At 39.9% G+C, this 24,709-nt stretch overlaps 1 protein-coding gene across 1 annotated transcript; it reads right to left on the bottom strand.

Annotated features, from left to right (window-relative positions):
• Positions 1-2,935: 2,935 nt before the first annotated feature.
• On the bottom strand, positions 2,936-7,078 carry LOC149261060 (uncharacterized). The gene is made up of 4 exons (XM_089367504.1): positions 6,268-7,078; positions 5,474-6,120; positions 5,051-5,368; positions 2,936-4,903 (listed from the first exon to the last, which is right to left on the bottom strand). Exons 1-4 carry the CDS (start codon positions 7,076-7,078, stop codon positions 2,936-2,938), a joined length of 3,744 nt encoding a protein of 1,247 aa, XP_089223630.1.
• Positions 7,079-24,709: the final 17,631 nt, after the last annotated feature.

Here is a 24,709-nt window from a genome sequence, read left to right as displayed (position 1 = left end):
CAGATTTCGCACTTTAGGGGACAACCTGACACATGTCAATTTGTCGCCATGACACTTGATTGGTTTATGGGTCTTTTTATAATCTGTGAACATGTTTGAATGAACACCCTTAGAATTCAAACAACCCGAAATATCTTGAAGTAGATGAGAAATTTGGGGAAAATAGCTATCCCACCTTGTTAAGTTTCACTTACGCTGATTTTTCTAGATTTTCCCATGCATTCGTTGGGGTTAACTTTGAGAACAGCACAGAGACGTGCTATGTTTGCCACTATAAACCCGTGCAGGTGAATTCAAGAAAGTAAAAATAAAAAGTAAATTCTAGAAACATAGTTGGTCGAATATTTCCAAACTGAAAGCTTACAGGTGATGAATATTCGAACTATAACCCCCAGATGATGCATCTTAATCCCTTTTCTCATGGAAACTTAAACCCTCAATTAAGGAGTCTCATCCTCCTATTTTGGATCTGAAACTTCTTCCTCTTAGCCTATAAAATGACTAAAGGGATTGGGGAGGTCAGAACTCAGAGAAGATAAACTTATGTTGTTAGTTTGAGATTGGAAATCTTGTCATATAAGGAGGATATTGAAGGCATTTGGGAGGGACCTCACAACATCAAGGAGAAGGTTTTAAGGCTCCTCTTTATCTTTGATTAATACAAATGAACACTTTATCCCATTGATTTTTCTTATTGGAGTGATGAATGGTTTATAATGGTTTATAATGTTTAGTAAGGAAAATTCAATTCCTAGTTTCCTTGATCATTAGGTTAAGTTTTGTTTAGATTATTATATCGCATGTGCTTTTGATCATTTTTTGGTCTATGTTTACAAGTCTTATCAAGCATTGAGGATATGCATCAAATCAAAACAAGGGCTCTTCATCGAGCATTTCATGAAATAGGTAAGAGGCTCATCCATTAGCCTTAATTCTTATAATTCAAACAAGTCCAACTTAGGGAAAGAGTGAGTTCAATTGTCTTTCTTGTTTCTAGTTTCCGTCAAGGATCTAGAGAGATTGCTCTTGTCCACAAGAGGTATTTTTCTGGTGTAACACCATCAACTATCAAAAACTAATCAAGACATTGAAAGAGAAGATTTGCATGTAGGTGTGGAAATTCAACTTGCACTTCCCAATCCAATCATCAGATCTTGGGAAGAGCTTGTCAACAACAAGGATAAAATTAGTCTTGGATATAATAAGTAGGTTTCTCTTCACACTCCATACTACTCTAAGCCCATCCAGTTTCATAGTGTTGGGTTTTTTCATGATAGTTCATATTCACCCATTCCTATTCCTCCTCCACAACAACAGATTTGTAGATGTCAACAATGTGGCTGGGTTGGCCATGTGAAAGATCATTGTTTCAATCTTCACCCATGTAAGAATTGTGGTCAACACACTCATTATTCAAACAAATGTTTCAAAAACAAACCTCCTGCAAGAGAAAATATTCACCTTCGATGGATCACTTCTTGGTAATGGGCTTCAACAACCAAGAAGATATTTTAGTCACATATTAGAATTTCTTCTAGAGTATTAAAAATTATTGAAGTTTTTTTTTCTTATCTTCTCACCTACCATCTGACAAGGGGGGAATTGATGGTCATCTACAAGTTTCAAAGCCACATCAAGTGAGCATGAGCCATAAATTGAACCTGTTGCCTAAGCCTACAGCCAGAGATAACCATACCCAGATTCAGAGTTGTAGTAAGAGACAAAGAAGCCCCTAAGCATGACTTTGGTTGGTGGCCTTCCTTAAACCATCGTAGTTTGAAGACCTCCCTTTTTCTAGGTTGAAGGGCTCCCTCTTCAAAGCATTAAGGAGCACTACCTCTAGCAGAAGACTTCAGTTTCTTGCAAAATTTGGAAGAGTTATGGGAACAACACTAAGAATTGTAGGTTGAGACCCCAATGGTCTCACTTTTCAAAATAATAGGGAGCATGTCCTTTGGCAGAAGTCTTCATATTCTTGCCAGATTTCGAAGAGTTCTAGCAACTGCAGTAAGCGTTCCAATGTTAGTGGTCATCCTTAAACCACCGTTGGTTGAGACCTCGAGTTCTCCCACCTTATGCCATATTTTTAGAGAGCGCATTCAACCATTGGCTGCAACTTTTGTATTACAAATCTCTTCTTGGACTCCTATATACCCTTTCAGGTTGAGGGGGGGAATATTGGACACCTAATCTGCTAAGGGTTGGTGTGGAATGTGAACAGTCACCAGAGTATAAGAGACCACTTGTTATATGAAGACCAAGGGTCACAGGAATGTATTATAAATGTATACCATTTTAATAGTAAAAGGAACTCACACTTATCTTAATTTGCTGTTAATTCATGTGTATGTTTAACAAATAGATCATGAATAATAGATTCAATCTTTTCATCCTCTGATTGTAGGACCACACCATCTTGTACTTGATTGAAACCATGATTAGTTGGATAAATATCTAAAGGATTTAGTGAAACTGCTGGTATACCAGACTTATCGAACATATTCGGGTAAAATAAATAGTGTGTTTTTCCGAGGAAAAAATCAAAACTTTTTATTAAGAGACTATAAAAAGTTTTACATGCAATTTTGGTCATAAGCCATACATCTGGCTCATATGTTTGCTGATCGGCTCAACATCTTAGAGCTGTTTCTGCTGTATTTAGAAACCGTACAGTCTTCCTCCCTGTTGGAGGCATAGATAATCTCATAATGAAACAAAAAACAAGAAAAACTGGGGTCTCCTGCGACGAAGGAAAACAACCCCTTACAACAAAATTTATAAGTCTATAACCATGAGGAAAACATATAACAATATATATAAAAGTCTGTTTGTTGTAGCTATGTGCCGGAGAAAAACTATAATGGAGACTATATAAAATATATACAAAAATATATATCCGAGAAGTGTGCTGTCAAAAAAGATGAAAGAGCTGTGATCAAAGTGGCTGAGCATAAGGAGGCTGATCTGATATGAAAGACTGCCCCTGTCTGATCTCTTCTACTGTCCAGCTGCCCAGATCCTGTTGTAGACCAGCCTTAGATAGCTGATCTGCTTCCTCGTTCCTGTCCCTGTAAATGTGGCATATCGAAAACTTGTTAAAGGATGCCTTCAAAAAAGAAATTTCTTCAACAAGTGTCTTCAAAATCTGATTTTGACAAGATGCATTTCCATTGACCCAGTTTATGACATTTAGTGAGTCCCCAAAAATCTGTATTGTGTTGATATTTCTGTGAAGGAGCCAGCATAAAAGGTAGCGTAAGGCAGATAATTCAGCATAGTTATTTGTGCCTGTACCCAACCCAACAGAAGCTTTTAAAGAGTGATCCGGATTGATATGTATACACAGGCCTGCTCCAGCCCTATTGTTTTGGGAAGCCCCATCAAAGAAACCACAAGGTATGCCCTCCTGTATAATGATAGGTTTTTGTTTTGATTTAGGATTTTTTTCATCAGGGGGCGGAATGGCAGAGTATATGGCTGTAATATTAGTGGCAATGATGGAAGAAGGGGTGTCCTTATCTTGGAACAGACTTTTGTTTCTAGCAAGCCAAACTCCCCAACAGAAAATAAGGGGCAAGTTTCTCATGTTTCCCTCCGGATAGTTTTGCCACCATTTCCTCCAGGCTGCATCCAAGGGATCATGCCCCCACTGAGCTTTTACCTTGAGCAAATCAGTGACCTCCTCCCATATCTTTCTGGAAATTGCACAAGTTGTGAAGAGATGACTGATGGTTTCCTCATCAGATTTGCATAAAGGACATCGCCCTGGCCCAACTAAAAACCTGGCTTGTAAAGTTTCCCATGTTGGGACCTTCTTTTTTAAAATGCACCAGAGAAAAAGCCTAGTCTTGACTGGGCATTTGAGTTTCCAAATATTTTTGGCCCACCAGTCCGGTACTCCCCATCCCTTCTTTCCCATTAAGAAGGAATATCCATCTTTTGGGGAATATTCCCCAGATTTGCTTTGTGCCCACATCAAGCAATCAGGTTCATCTTTTATCCTGACATTGGATCGTTGTAGTTCTTTGATGAACCCCTCCCACTCGTTCTTCCATCTGACATTTATTCCTAATTCTTCATCATCCTTCCAAGCCTGTCCCCAGATAGTAGACTGTCCAGCTCTTTCCACCTGATTTAATGATGTAATACCTTTACTATCAAGGTGTCTAAGAAGCCCTGGAGATAAAGCAAAAGCTTCATTGCATCCAACCCAGGGATCTCTGCCAATCCTGACCTGTCTTCCATCTCCCACTTTCCAAGCTAATCCTTGCTCGATCACTGAAAAGGCTTCCACCGTGGCCTTCCAGATAGCTGAAGTATTTTTTATCTTCTTATTTTGACTCCGGATCCAATCTTCCAGAGGGATTGGGTCTATGTACTTCCTTTTCACCACCCTTGTCCAAAGATTTTCCATAGTTATTAGCCTCCATCCTGATTTTGCTGCTAAAGAAATGCTGAACTCAGGGAGTCTTTTAATTCCCCACCCTCCCCATTCTTTTGGTCTGGCCACTTTGTCCCAAGCTACCCAGGGTAACACCGAGGATTCCTTTGATCCTGCCCATAGAAATCTGCAACAGATTCTTCTGATTTTCTCCATCACTCCTTTGGGAATCCAAGTCAGAGCGGCCCAGTATACTGGGATGGCTAACAGGACTGATTTGATAAGGGTCAATCTACCAGCTCTGGATAGCCATCTGAAACTCCAGTGAGAAATTCTGGCTTCTATCTTTGCAATGAGCCAATTCCAATCCTCTTTTTTATACGCTGCTGGCTTTAACCAAAAACCCAGATATTTGAAGGGAACATCCAGTGGCTGAATGGGGAAAGGGAATAGATTAGCCATTCTATTCCTTTCTCTTCTTTCAAAATCTGCCACACAAGCTTGGGATTTCCTAGAGTTTATCTGCATTCCAGTTGCTTTTAGAAATAGATCAAAAATGCATTTTAACTCCTTTAGTTCATTGATAGAACCATTGGTGAAAATCAAGATATCATCAACAAAAAGAAGGTGAGTGATGAAGAGATTGATTGCTACCTCGATACCCTTTACCTTCTCCTCTCTTCTGGCTTTGTGAATCAGTCTACTTAGCCCTTCTGCCACGAGAAGAAACAGGAGAGGGGATAATGGACACCCTTGCCTGAGGCCTCTCTGGCTGTTAAAGAAAGAGGAAGCTGCTCCATTGACCAGAACTGCAAAGCTGACATTTGTGATGCAACCCATGATCCAGCTGACAAAAGTATAGCTGAAACCCACGTGAGTTAGCAACATCCTTAGATAGAGCCAACTGATCCGATCATAAGCTTTGGATAGGTCGATTTTGAGAACAGCTCCCTTCTTTTTCTTCAGTCTGACACTATGAATAACCTCCTGGGCCACACCAATGGCTTCATGAATTTGTCTTCCATCCAGGAAACCAAATTGTTCCATTGATATATTTCTTGACAGGATTGGAGCAATTCTGAGAGCAATAACCTTTGCAATAATCTTGTAGATGCAATTACACAATGAAATTGGTCTAAAGTCTTCAAAACTTTCCGGATCATCCTTCTTAGGAATGAGAGCAATAAATGTTGAATTAAAAGGTCTATAGACTTCTCCTTTCTTCCTTGACTCTTCAACTACTTCAGTTATTTCGGATCCAATTTGATCATAAAAATGGAGAAACAGTTCTATAGTCCAGCCATCTGGGCCTGGACTTTTGTCCTTGCCCATGAGCTTCATGGCTGCTTCAATCTCCTCCTTAGTTACCAGAATTGTAAGATCTTCTGCTTCATCTTCCTCAATGAATCTAGGAAAGCTTTGTACAGTTCTAAAGACTTCTGCAATAGTAGCCTCTCCCGGATCTGCAAAAATATTCTGAAAATGTCTTTTTCCTAAACCAGACAGCTCTGGAAAGGAACTGACGTCCCTCCCTTCTTCATCTTTAAGGCGCCAAATAGTATTTGCAGATTTTCTTCCTTTTGCAAAGTTATGGAAAAACCTAGTGTTCTCATCCCCAGATTTTAGCCAAATTGCCCTGCTCTTGATCCTCCATTCTTCTTCTTTATCCAACAGGATTTTATGTTGCTGCTTCTCCAAATGAAGGATTCTGTCCTTTGAGGCTTGTGAGGAGTATCCATCTGCCTCCATACTCTCCATCTGCTTCAGCTCCTCCCTAATTCTGATCAGCTCCTCATTTTGTTTCAATTTTCTTTCCTTTGCCCAGGAGATTGTAGCTTTCTTCAATCTTTTGAGATTCTCCATGAACAAAAAACATTTATCCTCACCTGTATTGTGAACAGGGTGAATCCAAGTTTCTTTAAACAGATTGCAGAAAGAGGGTTCTTGGAGCCAAGCAGGATTGAACTTAAAAGGGGCAGGAGGTTTGGGAGGAGGAAGAGTAAAGTCTAAAAAAACCGGGAAGTGATCCGAATTCCCTATTTCCTCAACCCACTGTCTGATCATAGGAACTTTGGAAGATAAAGACTCAGATACCAGAAAGCGATCTAGTCTTTTGGCAATCCGATCCTCTCCTATCCTTCGATTCCTCCAAGTGGGCTTTAGTTTGATCGGGGAAGGATCTATGAAGTTATTATCCGTGATGAGGTTAAAGAAAAAATCTGAGAGGGGATCTTCTCTCGCTGATGGACCCCATGCTTCTGCTCTGCCAATGGAAAAATTTAAATCACCTCCCATAATCATCAGAGGGGATTTCATCACAGTTTTTGTCATCAATTCTTCCCAAAAAGATTCCCTGCCCTGACATGGCCCATAGATATTTACTAAGGAGATGGGGAAAGTGAAGTCTGGGAATAAAACCTCCATGCCCACAACATGTTTCATCCCCCATTGATTGATGACTTTTGCTCGCCCTTCTTTGAAACCAATTGCAAGGCCCCCCGAATGACCAGAGGAATCTATAGCAGTAAAAATCCACCCAGGCAGAAGGGTTTTAAGCATAGGTTCAATCTCAGAAGCCTTCCCCAGGGTTTCTTGCAGAAAAATAACATCTAGTTTTGAGTTAGATATCCATTCTTTCAAGGCCAGTTTTTTAGGTTTGCTGGCCAAACCTCTGCAATTCCAGGATGTCAGGATCATTTAATAACACCCTCAGGGGGATGGGCTGCTCTAAGAACCCCCGGGATAGAATATTGTTTGCCATCTGCAACATCCAGTTTAGCTTTGAGTTTTGCCTTGGACATATCCGATTTCCGACCTCTCTTGTTTTTGGAACAACTCTGAGAAGGGGTCTGTCCCAAACCACCTAAAGACCCCGGGGCACCATGCTTCCCTCCCAAAGATCTCAGGTTGTAAGGGCAAGGAGGCCGAGATGCTGGGTGTGAAAGGGGGGGCCATTGGTCTTCACAGTTAATATCCAGGGACGGTAAAGCTTCAGCAATAGTGTCTACATTCGGGGAAAACATTATATGTTCCATATATTCAACATTATTATTTTCTTGCTCTTTACAATTTGGGGACGACATATGCAAAGGAACAGAAACATGCTCAGGAGAGTTAAGAGAGGAAATAGGGGTCCCTGAGCACATACCCTTTTCAGCTTCGTCGTGTAGGGTTTGATTTGCAGCAGCTTCCTTGACGATCTCTTCCACAGCTTCCGCTTCTTTAGCATTTTCCTCCACAGCTACCGCCGGATGAATGACATTTGCCTGAGCAGCCTCATGAATTTGTACAGCTTCGTCCACAGGATCCTTTACAGTCTCCTCTGTCTCCATATGCCTTGTTTCTTGCGTCTCCGGCATTTCGTGCTCCATGGGCATCTGAGCATTAGTTTGAACATTTTCTCTGTAAGCTGTAGTCCTCCGAAAGTGTCTCCTTCTTCTCATCTGTGGACAGTCTTTTGCCAAGTGCCCATACTCATGGCATCGATGGCATCTGAACGACAAGTATTCATAGTCTAATATCTGCTCAAACACGTAGTCTTTGTATTGAAGATTGATTTTTTGTGCCAAGCCTCTGCTCGGGTTGAGGAGGACCAATATACGCGCCATCGCCCTATTTTTCGTCGCCAAGAAGGTCATATCTGCTTCCAAATAAACCCCCAGCCTATTCCCAATTGATTTGAACACTTCTTCTGTCCAAAGGAAAGATGGTAAGCCCGGAGCTCGCACCCACACAGGGAACTCATCCGTTCTCTCCTTGATTGCATCAAAAAGGGGGGTCCATTTCTTTAGCAAAACAGGAATGTTCCCAATGTGCCAATTTCGATGGAAAACCCAATCTGCCGATTCTCTATCTACAAATCTGAGCTTAAACCATCCTTTCGCTAAAACTTGAGCTTCAAACTGTAAAGGTCTATCAGATGCGAAACAGTTCTCACCCCAAACTTGAAGAAATTCAGAAGTGTATTTCTTACCTCTAGCTCTACCGACCAAGGTACAATCTGCAACAGCTAGGGTTTCTTCGATGGAAACCTCCATCCCAAGGACCAAATTGCCTTCTATCTCCTGAGATCCAATGGGTCTTTGCGGTTTCCTTTTCGCACCTTTATTTCTTAACTCTTCCACCGGTGATCTAATTCCCCTTCGACCATCAGTTCTTTCAGGGTTTGTCTGCGCTATGCCCACATGAGGTTCTGTCTCCGGCTGTGACGGAATCTGACCCGAAAGACCCGCGTCGAAGTTCCCAGAGGGTAAAAGACCAATCTCCAATCCATCAGGGCCTGCCCGCTCCCCAGCTGAAATATCTCCGAGACCGCTTGCTGAAAACCCTTTTAGGTAAGGGGATTCTCTTGGCAGGGAAACCCTTGTAAGCGAGGGAAAACCTCCTGGAGCCCTTGATTGACCAAATCCTGCAGAAAGCCCTAAATGGGTTATATCTTCAAAACCCTTAGAAGGCGCAAACCGGGTTATCGCTGCTTTGCCCTTTGAATCAATGGGCAAACCTTCCTCATTTACCCCACTCGACACTATTTCTCTTTCTACCTGCTTGGAGACGGCCGATAAACCGGTATTGTGAACCTCGCTGCCCGAATCCTTGTCTTGAAACAGAAACAGTGGTGTTTCCGCCTGTGATAATGCCTCCAATCTTGACAGTTCGAAAGCCCCAAAATAGTGTTCCACGTTCTGAGCGGTGGTATCCTTCCCCCACATAGAGAGGATGTCTTCCAGATCTGGGTCCAAGTCTACAAGTTCGGCGGGATTAACCATAGTTACGAACCGTTCCAAGGTAAAGCGTCAACCGACAGTCAATGGGGATAAACTTCACGGTAGCTTGTTGAAAAAAAACGGAAAAAGGGCGGATAACACTGAGAGCAGCTGTATTATGGTAAAACATAAAAGACAAAAACAGGCACCAAGACAACCTTTTACCTCCACCTGCCAGTCGTCTTTGCAGAGATGGACCCCCGCGCCGGCAGCTGTTCTTGGAACCTGACCAAAACTACCTAACCGTGGCCTGTGCGGGGTTCCGCCCTGTGCCCTGGTTTCGAAACCCTAACCTGCTCCATTTTTCTCCGGGCCACTTCAAAATAAATAGTGTGTTAAAGGTGAAGAAGGGTGAAAAGACTTAGGAGGAGGAGCAACAATTGTAACTAAATCAGATTGAACTTTTAAGAACAATGGATGAACGCCATTTTCATTAGTATAATGGTCAAAGATATGCATACCAATGTGACACATGGATTTAAGAGGATTTTCCAAAAAATCAAAAACCTGACAAGTTACCTTTTCAGATTTGGCATCTAAAGAAGTGTGGATTAGAGGAGATTTAGGATCATTATGAATTGAAAGAGCATCCCAATTCACAAATGGAGATTGTAAACTATGAGAAATAGATTCTGGATCGATGCCTTGCAAATCCAAGGCTTTAAAAGAAGAAAATATATCATCTGATGTACTTGGGAATTCACCACCATATATGTTTTAAATGAAAACAAGGATGTTAAGGTGATGGTTGTCCAAGGTATCGACTTGAATGCAAGGCTCATAATCATTTGACAGGTTACCAAGATTTTCTGATATAGGATTGACATTCTGAAAGAGAGAATAAGGGTGGAACATATCTCTACCACTTTTCTCCTCTGCATGTGAAATACCACTACCTCATTCTTGATTATCGCTTGGAACAACATGTTCAACATAATTAAGAGTTGAATTCGGTTGATCAAGCAGATCATGAAATAAGGAATCATGAGAAATATATGGTAAAGGTTTTAAAGTATCCCCATAGGCAACCAAATTTATATTTGGATCAGATTCAAGATTGGGCTTATGTACATTAATATGGTCTTTGAAAACCCAAGGGACCATCTTTCACTTTAGGCTCCATGCAATTGTTGAACCATTCCAAATTCTCTCCAAAAGAATTTATATCATGCGAAATAGGTGGAGGTTAAATGGACGAATCAACAATTTGATGTTTAGATTTCCCAACCTCAACATCATCACCAGGAGGCACAGAAATTGGTATTGGAAGAGGAGGATTACAAGGAAAAAAAGGAATAATAGGTTCTTCTTCAGAAGATTGAAGTGTCTCATGGTTTGAAAAAGTTGGGGAGGGAGAATCATACAGAGGTTTGGATTCAAAAGATCTCAAGGTGAGTAGAATCAAACATGGAAATTTTTCCACGATGAAATCTGAGTCAACCAATCCTTCGAGGAATTCATAGAAAATGTGAAGAAAGCAATTAAGAAATTACCCTGTATATTCACCAGGTTCCATTCTACGCAAATCAATTCTATCCCATACATCTTGATAATCATACCTATTAAAGGATTCATGAAGCCCCTTAAAAAGTTGCTCGAGTGAATGGATAGAAGCAATTGGTAATGCATGACACCATTTCTTAACTAGACCTTCAAGTGTGAGGGTAAGCAACATGATTTGAACATATTTACCATGAAGTCCATTAGAGAGACAAAAAAGAATAAATTGAAACATACGTTCAAGGATAGTTAGTTCACCCTCGCCATCAAACTTAAATTGAGACAAGTTATGAATAATTTCTGCAAGGATGGTAAAATCAAGCTCCTTGGAAAAACATCCTGGGATTATGATTTGGGAAAGAGCCATTTAAGATCAGAGATTCAAAAAAGACTCAACGGGAACAACTTGTCATCTAGATCTCCTTTTAGAACTAGAATATTGACAGTGCTGGATACCGCCAACATATAGGGGTTCTTTCTGATGTGAAGTCCTAATTAGACCTCACACTATTTGGAGTAGGAGCCCCATCTAGAGTATTGGCTCGACCACCATAACTTTAAGGTTCACCTTGGTTTCAACGAATAACATAAGAGATTACACACATAACCTTTGAACAAGAAATAAAGTTGAAATTGTGAAACACCAATCGCAATGTGTAAAAGGAGGCCTTCAAGAGAGGGGAGACGTAAGTGAGTCTCAACAAGGAAGTAATAGTACTAACATAAGAGAGACACACAAGAGCAAGCAAAGATTCGTTAGTCATCTAGTGAAATACTTCACATAGACACAATTATCATTAAAACAAATACAACACACCTTCAAAACAATAAGTCAAAAATCCAATGACGTAGTTCAATTTCCTTAGTACATATGAAAAAACATATACCACAAACATCTAAAGGATAGTCCTACGACATTCACAATACATGCATGAAAATGTGTTGGCTCATTGAATTTCAATTACTAGGTGAAAGATCCAAGGACACAATTACAATGGTGAGCCACTTGCTCCAGTAGTGGAACATTAAGTCACTTCTTGCTTCTCCAGAGAATATTTTTCTCTCCTATGCTGAGTTAGAGAAGCCAAGACTAGCTCTCCAAAGCCTAAGCCACCGAAAAGAGTTTTTCTTCAATTATGAGGATGATTTTATAAAAAGAGGAATGACCTTTCATATCCCCGTGACTCTTGAGTTACCCTCATGACTCTTGGACTTCTATTATGACCTTTGGACTTCTAAACAACTCTTGAACTTCTAAGTGACTTTTGGACTTCTCTATGTGAATTTTTCCCGTATATGACTATGTGAGTTTTCATATTCCTTGCATGACTCTTGGACTTCCACACATTACATTTTGTCCTTTTCCCTTTAATAATTACATCATTACATTCCACATGATGTGGCATAACACATGGACACACTTGACATTGTGATGACACTTATACAAGTCCCAACTTGACAATGAAGACATGAAGTTCTTTATGAGGTGGTAATGCCAAGTTGTTGTCATTGTTGATTTCTCTTCAATATTAATGAGAGATTTGTTTAGTACTTCATCCTCTCCCTTTAAAGGGTCTTGAATTAGTATTGGAATCTTGGGAGTCATCATGATAAGTCTTCATTCTATCTTGGTCCAGGGTCTGCTTCATGTCTTCATGATGGTCCTTCTTTATGATTCGTCTCTGCAAATGCTTCTTTACTTCTTCTCTTTGACATCTTCCTTAAGCATCACCTTTTCATACTAAGAATGAACACCTACCAATGAAAATAATTCATGTCAAGTAAGAATCAGCCTTAAAATCATCTATCCTATCCTTACTAGCTCAAGAGAGACGCTGCTTATGATAAGCCTATGTGAGGGATAAAAGAGGATGGATTGATAAGTAAGGTACAATTGAATTCAATAGTGGCTAAGGGGAGCACCACTATTCACTATTACTACACCATCTGCTATGAGGGAGGGGATCTCCATGGTCTAGCGTAGTGGGGAAGAAAAAGGAACAATTTTGATAAGTTTGTTTCTTAAGACTGTGCCATGCGTAGGAAAGAGGAGGAGGCCTTAAAGAAAGCACATTTTTTTTCCAAAAAGGACTCACGGCCTCTTGAGACTGTGCCATGTGCAGGGAGAGGAAATAAAGGAAAATACTTTAGCATTGAGAGGGACGACAATGATCGGTGGAAGCAAGACTGAGCCTTGTTTCTGCACCATGTGCTAAGCTTAAGGGGATGCCTTTATGTCAGCGCAATTTTATTCAAAAATGTCTCACTATTCATATGGAATGCACTTTACCTCTCAAGCTAGAACTATTTGACCCAATAGTTTTTGCTTGTTCATATGGAATGCACTTTTCACTAAGGGAGGCAGAAGAAGGCTAGGTCACTTAACCTAGGAGGTGCTTCAATGCATTATGGAGGGATGAGGCCTTTGCCTTGTGAAAATTCCTTTTGCAAGGGTATGGGAGAGGTCCTTGTTGTCAGTTAGAAGTAGTTTATGCATCATGCAAGGTAAAGGTGATCAAAACTTAGTGTAGTGAGTCAATACAAGAAAGAAGGGTAAAGTGGCCATACTTGGAAGGTTCTCAATGTGCAGTCATTGGATATATCTTTAAGAGTGACTTAGTGCACATGTCTTGGAGGGAAAGTTTGCACTAATTATACTCACAAATAGGATATTATCATCACCTGATAAGATGGATAGTTCCTTCACAACTTGTACAAGGAGGGAGGACCAAGAAGAACTCCAAAATGATTAAGTGTGGGACCAATGGAGTAAGAGAGGGAAATGCATCCGAACATGACTCAAACATGGATTAGACAAATGAATTCCATCAATAAAAGCCAGGAGAATACACATGACTCATGAACAATACTCACACCATGAAACGATAACAAGGAGACACTTATTTCTATGCGTGACAATTGAAACAACACATTACGAAACTTAGAACACAAGTTGTGGCGGAAGTGACGAATGTGACCAAAAGGCGCGCTAAGCTATAAGAATGTGTCTAGCATGTATTCTAATGATAGGTAGGATCATGTAATGTAGATGGATGTGCTAGAAATAACACTAGTGTTGTGTGAAGGTGTGACACATACAATAGTGAAAATAAAAAAAGTGACATATGCGACAGGAAGAAACATGAAAACGACACTTGCAAATGTGAACGACATTGAAAGAGACACGTGCCAGAGTGAAGATAATATGGAGAAAACAATTGTTAAAGTGAAACAAAGAAAAAGAAACAATAGTAAACATGAAAGTGACACTTGTGAAGGAAAAGGTGCACCAAAGCAACAATTGGGAAAACTCACTGGGATAGAGGTACAATTGCAACCAAATTGAGGAAAAATATTAATGGAAGGCGCACATTGACTGTTGACATAAGTCGAACATTGCACAGGAACTGTCATGATAGAATTTTCTATGCTTGTTCAATCTTTCATATAAGAAAGGGTGATTATGCATTAATCAAGGACTGAGCAAGTATGAGCAAGTGAATTTGACAATTAGAAACTAGGAAGAAGACTTAAACACTTAGTACAACATAAATCACCAATCAAATGATCATAGACGACAAATCGTAAGATCCTCAGTAGGCTCTGAAATTCAAGTGTAGGAAAAATTTTCGAGGGTGTTGATCACAACATCAATAAGAAACCATTTCATTAAGAGGATATGATGTGGTATCCATGTGGCCAGGTCTAGCCCACGTGGTACCATGTCAACACCAGATGGGGTCCATATGGAACATATGTGAAATTAGGTCGAGTTGATCGATTCACAGACTTGTTAAGATTTGGCCAAGGGCCAATGGTTCATGGATGAAGGTCGATATGGTTAATGGTTGAAGGTCAATATAGAACCAATGGAATTAGGCCCATTGACATTGGGCCTATCATCCCAATAGTTATTTGCTACTCTCCTTCAAGTCCTAATGGCCCAACAACCCAACACCACCACCCTGTGGGTCCACTCAGTATGTGTAATGTAGGGTCAACCCTTTCAGTTGCAGACTCACCCACATGAATCCTTCATATTCCTAATGGCCCAAATGCTTGGATGGTTCCACTCGCTTATGTCATGTTGAGGTAGATTCTTGGCCTCACTATTATTCTATTTATATTTTCTTGAAGGGTTGATAGCCCAATAGTTTAATGGTCTGGTGGGGTCAAAATGACATACGTCATGTCAGGCCAGACTTCTCCACCTTATTACTCTTCTGTTTAAAATTTCCTGAAGGGGAAGTAGCCCAATAAACCAAAGGCCCTACAAGGTTTCATCTTTGGGTTAACACATAAGCATACATGGTATATGGCTAATGGCCGATTGTCGAAGGCTAGTATTGGCCCATCAACATCAGGCCCATCGACTCGAGATCTTCCACTATGGACTCTGCGCTACTTTAATGTGTATAAAATCACTCTTCTCTGCCAGTCTAGTGATACTAGAAGCAAATAATCTTAGGGTATCACTAAATAAAGGGAAACTTTCCCAAACCCTAGAATTTATATGTTTTATAGCCTAAGAGCCTAAAGTCCTTTAACTTAACATTTTATGTAACAACTAGTAACAGGGGAAAACACAAAAATACACTAGTTTCTAAGGCAAGAAGGGGAAAAGCAACAAGCACTAGGATAATTACTAGCAATCCATTTACCTTACTGGCCTACTACAAACTAGTTAAACTTATTCAAAGAACTATGATCATCAATTAATTAGGAACACACATATTTATATTTTAACCATAAACATAATGTTGGAAAACATAGTTCGGGCAGTCATTAGAAATCATAGACATATAAGATATTATACCAACCATAAACATATCATTAAACATATGAAATTGTAATCTACTTATCTGTGTGTTTTAAGATTGTTGGAAACTGAAGGAGTTACTTCCACTCTTCACCCAACCATATGCCAACTACATAATATCTTTCTTGTAGCTTAGCTCCCCTGAATAGGATCCAATGTCTAAGAATATGCTTCTCAAGGAATTCACACTAAAGGCTTGGTTAAAAACTCAGAGGATGGAGCCCACTGTATAAGTGGTTTATCAACTTCTCTCTAGAAATAAGTTGTAACAACCTTAGCAAAAATTCCATGTAATAAAAGTTAAAAACAATAACCACAGTTGATGGGACACTTATTCCAAGCTGAATATTTGGAAGGACATCCTAGGGGGTGATCATTTGGTTGTTTATGGCTAAGGAAATTGGCAAAGGCAATGGCTAAGACTTTGGAATGGAAAAATGGCATTTTTGGCACATTTATTTATGAAAATAATGGAAATTAAGAGAAAAGGGAGGTGAAAGGTGATGCAAGCAGAGCCTGCAATACCCAGGATCTCCATTATCCGTGCATGTAAAAAAAAAAATGCGCCTCAAACATTTCCCCAATTCATAACTCAATAAAAGATCTCCATTACAATCCGCTCTTGATAAGCCGGATAAAATTCTGTTTAAATAATGCCATTGCAAATATTTAGAATATCTTAACAAACGCCTTTGCAAATTCACCCATCGACTCTCCCTGCAACTAAGTCGAAGTTTAAGTGTTCCTTCATGCCTTGCGCCTTCAATTTCTGTCAAACATCGTTCAAATTAAACAATGCCAGTTAATGCGTTCAACCCTGCATACAATACTCCATTCGATGCACCATTTTCCATGCGGAAGTTTATCTTTCATGTGGTTCAAACATTCACCATTTGTTTCAGGCTTTCATTAACGCCATCATATATGGAATAATCTCAAATGTAATATTCATCAGCATGCAAATTCGAAACCTTCCATATCAATAAACAATCTCATATATCTATTTGCTGGACTGCGCCCTTACCTTTAATCTCTGTGACAGTCGTAGACCGAATTCTGCAGCAGACAAAGCTCGTATATCTATCTATCAAAACAAAACGTTATTCAATCGGCGGCCTTACACAATATATATATGCTCAGTTACACATACCCACAGCATCCTCTTTGGTGTGAAGGCTTAAAAGCAGTGCCCATTGGCGGATTAAAAGCGATATCTTTGCTTTTAAGGTGGATTACATAAACGCCATATACATCCACGCAATACATAACGGAATCATCATAAACAAAGACTCCCCTATCCAGGACTTCTAATTGTATATACCTTCATGTTATAATTACCACGCAACATATAGGTATACGCTAAGGCATACAACGTTACTCCTTCCTGTGCAACCGTGGCTATTTATACATGACAGTCATAGTCATTAAGTCGCATAACCAGTTTTATAAAACCTTGTTTATGACATTCCACCTTCCACCTTTGCAACGACGGATTCAGCGACGAGTATAGACTGTAATTTCAATTAATTCGGCACTGGCAACTCATGCAGATCAAACATATAAACAGCTGTCATTATTTAAAGGTCAACAGCGCTATCCTTATGATAATATCAACATCCTCATCAACATAATCCTCTGGATTGCCCACATAAGTATCCTCTTCAGGAAGACTCACTCTCAATTCAATCGTATTGTCCTCGAGGCCTTGCATTATCTCATTCCAATCCAAGCTTCCTCTTGAAGTTTCAAACACCGCACCCCCAGACTGCGAATTCCAATCCCTTATTCGCAACTGAAGAACATCCCTTCTTCTTGAAGTCGGTCTCCGCTCTCCGGCATCATTGCTTGCCGCAGTGTTTTCTTTAGAACTCAGATCAGGCTCCTCGTTACCATGCTGCTCACCTTGGTCTTCTCTGGCATCCCCTGCAACCAATTCAATATTTAGAACATTGTCACCATCCGCATCCTCTTCCTCATCATACAGAAACTCATTGGCATCAATCAACACATTATGGTCAGTCTCCGGTAAATCGGGAAACTCAACCCACGCTGCAAGTGCTCAACAAACACCGGTCAATGCCCTTTCACACAATCTTTGATGAGTCACCGTTCCATTTCCATATTCGCTCTCCTCCAGAACTTTTTTACACTGCTTGGATTTAGTTCAGCATTACATGGCTTCAAACCCCACATGCAGATAAACCCCAATCGCAAACAATATCCGGATCGATACCCTTATATGGGTTCTTGTATATATCACCAGTATGCAATCTATCTTTACTTGGGAGCGCTTCAAGGATTAGCCATTATGTATATACTACTTATTTAACCAGAACCTGTCATCAATTAAAATTGACCAGTGAGGCAATACGTATATCGATTGCGCAATGGGAAACACCAGCAGTTTTTGAATGGTGAAAAACTAGAACCATGAGCTCCTCGTGCAAATTCCAATTAGGTAACATAACAACCAGAACGCATAACTGCGACCTTAAACCAGTATGTATCAAACGAAAGGCAGCTATTTCAATAATTATTACACAGCAAATGCGCATACAGAATCGAATTCATCACTTTCATATATACATAAAAAAAAAACATTCACCGCTTTACATTCATGGCCAGATATACAATCTATGGCCCTTTTACCAACTGACTGAAGGCTCCAATCTATGGCCCTTTTACCAACTGACTGAAGGCTCCCAAGGAGAACCTTGCTCTCATTCCACACACTTTCCTGTCTTTTTTTCCTCTAAAAGGCCTCTCTAATTATACAAATTAAAAAAAATCCTTTAATTAAATGCTCAATCCCTTCAATTCCTCAACAAACCCCTAAATCTCTCAACATCCCTAAAGGATAGATCTTTATCCCTAAAATCCTTCAACTAATTAAATTTCCTCATATCCTTTTATTAATAAAAAGATATTTACATAAATCCTCACTTCCTCCTATTTTATTAAAAATAACAAATTAATTCATAGAATATTAAAAAGTGTCACACCCCCTTTAATCACATATTTACAATGAACAAAATGGTAACAAAATGGTCTTGATGCTCCTGCATCAGACTCCCAACGTTAAACTAAACATGATCGCCTGATCATGTGTTCGGATCTGTGTATGCCTGGATCCCATATCTTGTGTTGTAACTTTTCACTTGCTTCACTTTCACGATCTGTCTCTATTTTCATTTTGTTGCTGCTTCTGCTGCTTCTCTTCCTTGTTACTGCTGGTTTCTTCCGGGATTCTTTTGTCATCAGTCTTCTGATACTTTCAATCTCTCGGTCTAATAAATCTCCCGGATGTTGATTCCTTACTGTCTGCTGAGCTAAGACAGCTTGCTCAGTTTTTACTTTCTCTATCTCTACTGTCACTTGCTGTCTTCTTACTTCTTTGCTTGTTTCTGTTCTGACTTGTTCAATCTTCATTGCCACCCAATCATCCATGCCCTCTTGTTTTCTAGAACAGAAAACTTCTTCTTCCTTCATTTGACTTCTCAATTGAGTCAAATGTTCTGCAACAATACCTGCATTCACAAAACACTTGTTAGAATAAAAATCAGAAGGCATCAATGCCTTGTCCTCCTTTGCCAGCACTTCAGTATGCTGTTCTGAATTCTCCTTCACTATCAACACATCACTATGTTGATTCTCTTTGCCCAAAGAATCCTCTGAAGAATTCTCAAGACTGTCAACCAGTCTTTCTCCCACATCATCTGCTTCCATGGTATCTTTCTGCACTCGTTCACTGTACTGAACTCTTTCTTCTGCCATTTCCCTGTCATACTCCGAATTCTTCAACAAATATTCTAGCAATGCAATTTCTCTGTGACATTGCTGAAGCATAACATCACCATCACTTACAGTCCCTGCATTCATACACAACTTGTCAGTTTGAAAACTACAAGTTTCAACAACCTTAACCGTCGGTTCATATACCAGCTCTTCCAGCTGATCATCTTCTTCATTCACATGAACTTCCTCTTCAACAAAACCTGTAATCACATCACAACTGTCAGCTATAAAAACACAAGAGTTCACATTATCCAGCTGATCTGGATCTGCCCAATAATTTAAGAAATCATCAATGATCTCCTCCTCCTCTTCCAACTCAGCTGCCCTGAGTTCTTCACGTCTCAATTGTACATCCATTATCTGCTCGAGCTTCCTCAGCTCTTCCGTTAACTGCATGTTTATCTGTCGATCTCTTTTCCGTTGTAGCCTCTGCCACTTCACTTTCTTTCCCTTCAATGGAAAGATCCATCCTCTATTCTGGTTTTCCTGCTCTTGCAGCCATTCCTCTAGTACCTGCAATTACACTTTCATCACTGCAATCTCTCTTTCTCTGACTTCTGCAGTCATCTCATTGCTGTGGCATTCCTCTGAACCTCTTCTTTGATTCTCCATGATCACTTTCTCCATGAGTTGTTCACTCACTATGAGTTGTACTAGCCTCTACGACAACAATCTCTTCTGCTGCCACTTACCTCACCAAGCCCTCCTCACTCAGTCTTTTGGTAAGTACTGGTTCACTGCCTCTGGAACCTCTTTGAGCATTCTCCTCTGCTCAATCTCTAGGCTGTCTCTTCAACTCACGTTCTTCTTCAAGACACTGCAATTGTCCTCCTTATCCAGCCTTTAGCTGAATGCCAGGTTCAATGACATCTTCTCTTCAAGATCCTATTGATCTCGCTTCATCTCCCACCTGCACGGCATCTCTGTGCTGCAACATTCATCAGTCTCAAAATCTGATCTTATCACATGCAATTTATAAAAAAACTTCATCCTTCAAACAAAGCTATTCCAACTTTGATACCAAAAATGATGCAAGCAGAGCCTGCAATACCCAGGATCTCCATTATCCGTGCATGTAAAAAAAAAAAAATGCGCCTCAAACATTTCCCCAATTCATAACTCAATAAAAGATCTCCATTACAATCCGCTCTTGATAAGCCGGATAAAATTCTGTTTAAATAATGCCATTGCAAATATTTAGAATATCTTAACAAACGCCTTTGCAAATTCACCCATCGACTCTCCCTGCAACTAAGTCGAAGTTTAAGTGTTCCTTCATGCCTTGCGCCTTCAATTTCTGTCAAACAGCGTTCAAATTAAACAATGCCAGTTAATGCGTTCAACCCTGCATACAATACTCCATTCGATGCACCATTTTCCATGCGGAAGTTTATCTTTCATGTGGTTCAAACATTCACCATTTGTTTCAGGCTTTCATTAACGCCATCATATATGGAATAATCTCAAATGTAATATTCATCAGCATGCAAATTCGAAACCTTCCATATCAATAAACAATATCATATATCTATATGTTGGACTGCGCCCTTACCTTTAATCTCTGTGACAGTCGTAGACCGAATTCTGCAGCGGACAAAGCTCGTATATCTATCTATCAAAACAAAACGTTATTCAATCGGCGGCCTTACACAATATATATATGCTCAGTTACACATACCCACAGCATCCTCTTTGGTGTGAAGGCTTAAAAGTAGTGCCCATTGGCGGATTAAAAGCGATATCTTTGCTTTTAAGGTGGATTACATAAACGCCATATACATCCACGCAATACATAACGGAATCATCATAAACAAAGACTCCCTTATCCAGGACTTCTAATTGTATATACCTTCATGTTATAATTACCACGCAACATATAGGTATACGCTAAGGCATACAGCGTTACTCCTTCCTGTGCAACCGTGGCTATTTATACATGACAGTCATAGTCATTAAGTCGCATAACCAGTTTTATAAAACCTTGTTTATGACATTCCACCTTCCACCTCTGCAACGACGGATTCAGCGACGAGTATAGACTGTAATTTCAATTAATTCGGCACCGGCAACTCATGCAGATCAAACATATAAACAGCGGTCATTATTTAAAGGTCAAAAACGCTATCCTTATGATAATATCAACATCCTCATCAACATAATCCTCTGGATTGCCCACATAAGTATCCTCTTCAGGAAGACTCACTCTCAATTCAATCGTATTGTCCTCGAGGCCTTGCATTATCTCATTCCAATCCAAGCTTCCTCTTGAAGTTTCAAACACCGCACCCCCAGACTGCGAATTCCAATCCCTTATTCGCAACCGAAGAACATCCATTATTCTTGAAGTCGGTCTCCGCTCTCCGGCATCATTGCTTGCCGCAGTGTTTTCTTTAGAACTCAGATCAGGCTCCTCGTTACCACGCTGCTCACCTTGGTCTTCTCTGGCATCCCCTGCAACCAATTCAATATTCAGAACATTGTCACCATCCGCATCCTCTTCCTCATCATACAGAAACTCATTGGCATCAATCAACACATTATGGTCAGTCTCCGGTGCATCGGGAAACTCAACCCATACTGCAAGTGCTCAACAAACACCGGTCAATGCCCTTTCACACAATCTTTGATGAGTCGCCGTTCCATTTCCACATTCGCTCTCCTCCAGAACTTTGTTACGCTGCTTGGATTTAGTTCAGCGTTACATGGCTTCAAACCCCACATGCAGATAAACCCCAATCGCAAACAATATCCGGATCGATACCCTTATATGGGTTCTTGTATATATCACCAGTACGCAATCTATCTTTACTTGGGAGCGCTTCAAGGATTAGCCATTATGTATATACTACTTATTTAACCAGAACCTGTCATCAATTAAAATTGACCAGTGAGGCAATACGTATATCGATTGCGCAATGGGAAACACCAGCAGTTTTTGAATGGTGAAAAACTAGAACCATGAGCTCCTCGTGCAAATTCCAATTAGGTAACATAACAACCAGAACGCATAACTGCGACCTTAAACCAGTATGTATCAAACGAAAGGCAGCTATTTCAATAATTATTACATAGCAAATGCGCATACAGAATCGAATTCATCACTTTCATATATACATAAAAACAAAACATTCACCGCTTTACATTCATGGCGAGATATACAATCTATGGCCCTTTTACCAACTGACTGAAGGCTCCAATCTATGGCCCTTTTACCAACTGACTGAAGGCTCCCAAGGAGAACCTTGCTCTCATTCCACACACTTTCCTGTCTTTTTTTCCTCTAAAAGGCCTCTCTAATTATACAAATTAAAAAAAATCCTTTAATTAAATGCTCAATCCCTTCAATTCCTCAACAAACCCCTAAATCTCTCAACATCCCTAAAGGATAGATCTTTATCCCTAAAATCCTTCAACTAATTAAATTTCCTCATATCCTTTTATTAATAAAAAGATATTTACATAAATCCTCACTTCCTCCTATTTTATTAAAAATAACAAATTAATTCATAGAATATTAAAAAGTGTCACACCCCCTTTAATCACATATTTACAATGAACAAAATGGTCTTGATGCTCCTGCATCAAAAGGTCACAGGTTGCATGGGAAGAGGAAAATGAAGGAAAATAATGGAATATGAAGAAAATAGAGGCCTCATTCATAAAAATGCTTTTGAGGATCAGTTGGTAACCTTTTGTCAGTTGAGTTTTGGAGCTCTCTCATTATTCTCTCTCTCTCTCATACTCTTAGACACTTAGATTTTTCTTGGAGAATTTTGGCATTGGAGAAAGAAAGGAAAAGATGGCAAGAGGAAGCAAAGATCAAGCAGGGAAAGGCACGATCAAGCAGCTACAACATGCTTCATTGCAAGTATCGACTTGCATGTGTATTTTCCTTGCTATATTTGGCATGCATGGTATTTCATGTGGTTCTTTTCTATCATGGTATGGGTTTTGTTAGGTGTGACAGTGTTTTCAGCCTAGCCTTTCCATATCCAGATAGCCATGGTGTGATGGGGTTCTCATGTTTTGGTCAAGCTAGATTACTGGATGGATTCGAGGTTGAGTGAGGTAGATCTCCGAAATAATAGAACACATGGCCTAGTAACCCTTGAGCCAGATTGTGGGTTGCAGTAAAACCAAATTTTGTGTTGCCTTGAATGGCCTAGGAATTATTGCCATTGAATGGCGGGACATACAGTAAAGCCTAGAGGTGGTTTCTCTTCGTTGGGCCTAGTAATTTTGGGTTGGATATGTGGTAAAACCTGGAGAGTGGGTCTCAGTTTAGCTACTAGTGATCCGGGTTTGGATTGTGGTAAAGCCTGAGAGACTAGGAGATAGGAAATTCCTCACGATGTAGGTGGAGAAATCTGGTGGCATCCATGCTTGTTTGGCCTAGTGATTGGGTGGATATCACGGTAATTTTAGAAAATTATATATTATAGAGCAATGGAACACATAAAATATTGTAGAAATATAATCACAAAAAACACATAAAACAAGAGAGACACAGATATACGTGGTTCACCCATTTTGGGCTACGTCCACAGAGAAACAACCAGTCCTTCTTATTATATTATCTAGCAAACTGAAGAGATACAACCTACAACAAATACGTTGTAACTCCCTCTTTGCTCTCAATCTCCTCTCTCTTCCTCACTCAGAATACCGATATACCTAGATGCAATACAATTCCCTCATATATAGCGAGGGGTTGCCTTCTAGGGAAAAAAAGCCTAAATTAAACATGACTTCTACCGTCAGATCTCCACCTAATGAACGACCCAAATTGACTATGAAATTACAACATTTTACAAGGCACCCCCCCGCGTGGAGGGGTGTACAATCTTCCTGGGGTATACATCTGGTTGAAACCTTTTGAATACAGAAGATAATCAGGCTCCACACCCAACAGGTAAAGCATGTTATGATGTGTTCATTGTGTTGGAAGAGTGATTAGGGATCAATTATAGTAAAACCTGGTTTCTATTGATGAGGGTGAGGTTTTTTAGCCTCGGTATGCCCTGGTTGGTTCTTTTGGTTTGAGGGGGTGAATGGCTGAAGAGAGATTTGGCTCAGCCATTCTATGGTCGGGTGGAATGTGGTAGTCCCATCTCTGGTTGGTTCATTGTATTCATTAATGAGAAATTCATTCCCTTGATTTTCATGTGCAATTGTATTGATGTATATGTGTATTTTGATGGCTAGTATGTTTATGGTATTTATGTTCCTATTATGATGGTTATATGTATATTTTATGACAAGAACTATGTATGTCTCTCAACATGTTTTTACTTGTGAATGAATAGATAATCTATCTATGGCCTAATAGATGATAATGTAGCAAATGACATGAAGGAACAATGGTTCATAGAAATTCTTAGATAAGTATGAGATCCCTACACTTAATTCTGTTGTTTACACTTGTAGGTTACATGTTGATGATATGTTTGA

This window comes from Pinus tabuliformis, chromosome 6, assembly GCF_031772625.1.
Source record: "Pinus tabuliformis cultivar Carrire ecotype Pingquan chromosome 6, CPIR1, whole genome shotgun sequence".
NCBI lineage: Eukaryota > Viridiplantae > Streptophyta > Pinopsida > Pinales > Pinaceae > Pinus > Pinus tabuliformis.
The sequence above is the reverse complement of the archived record's forward strand: the minus strand, read 5'-3'. Positions and strand labels throughout refer to the sequence as shown.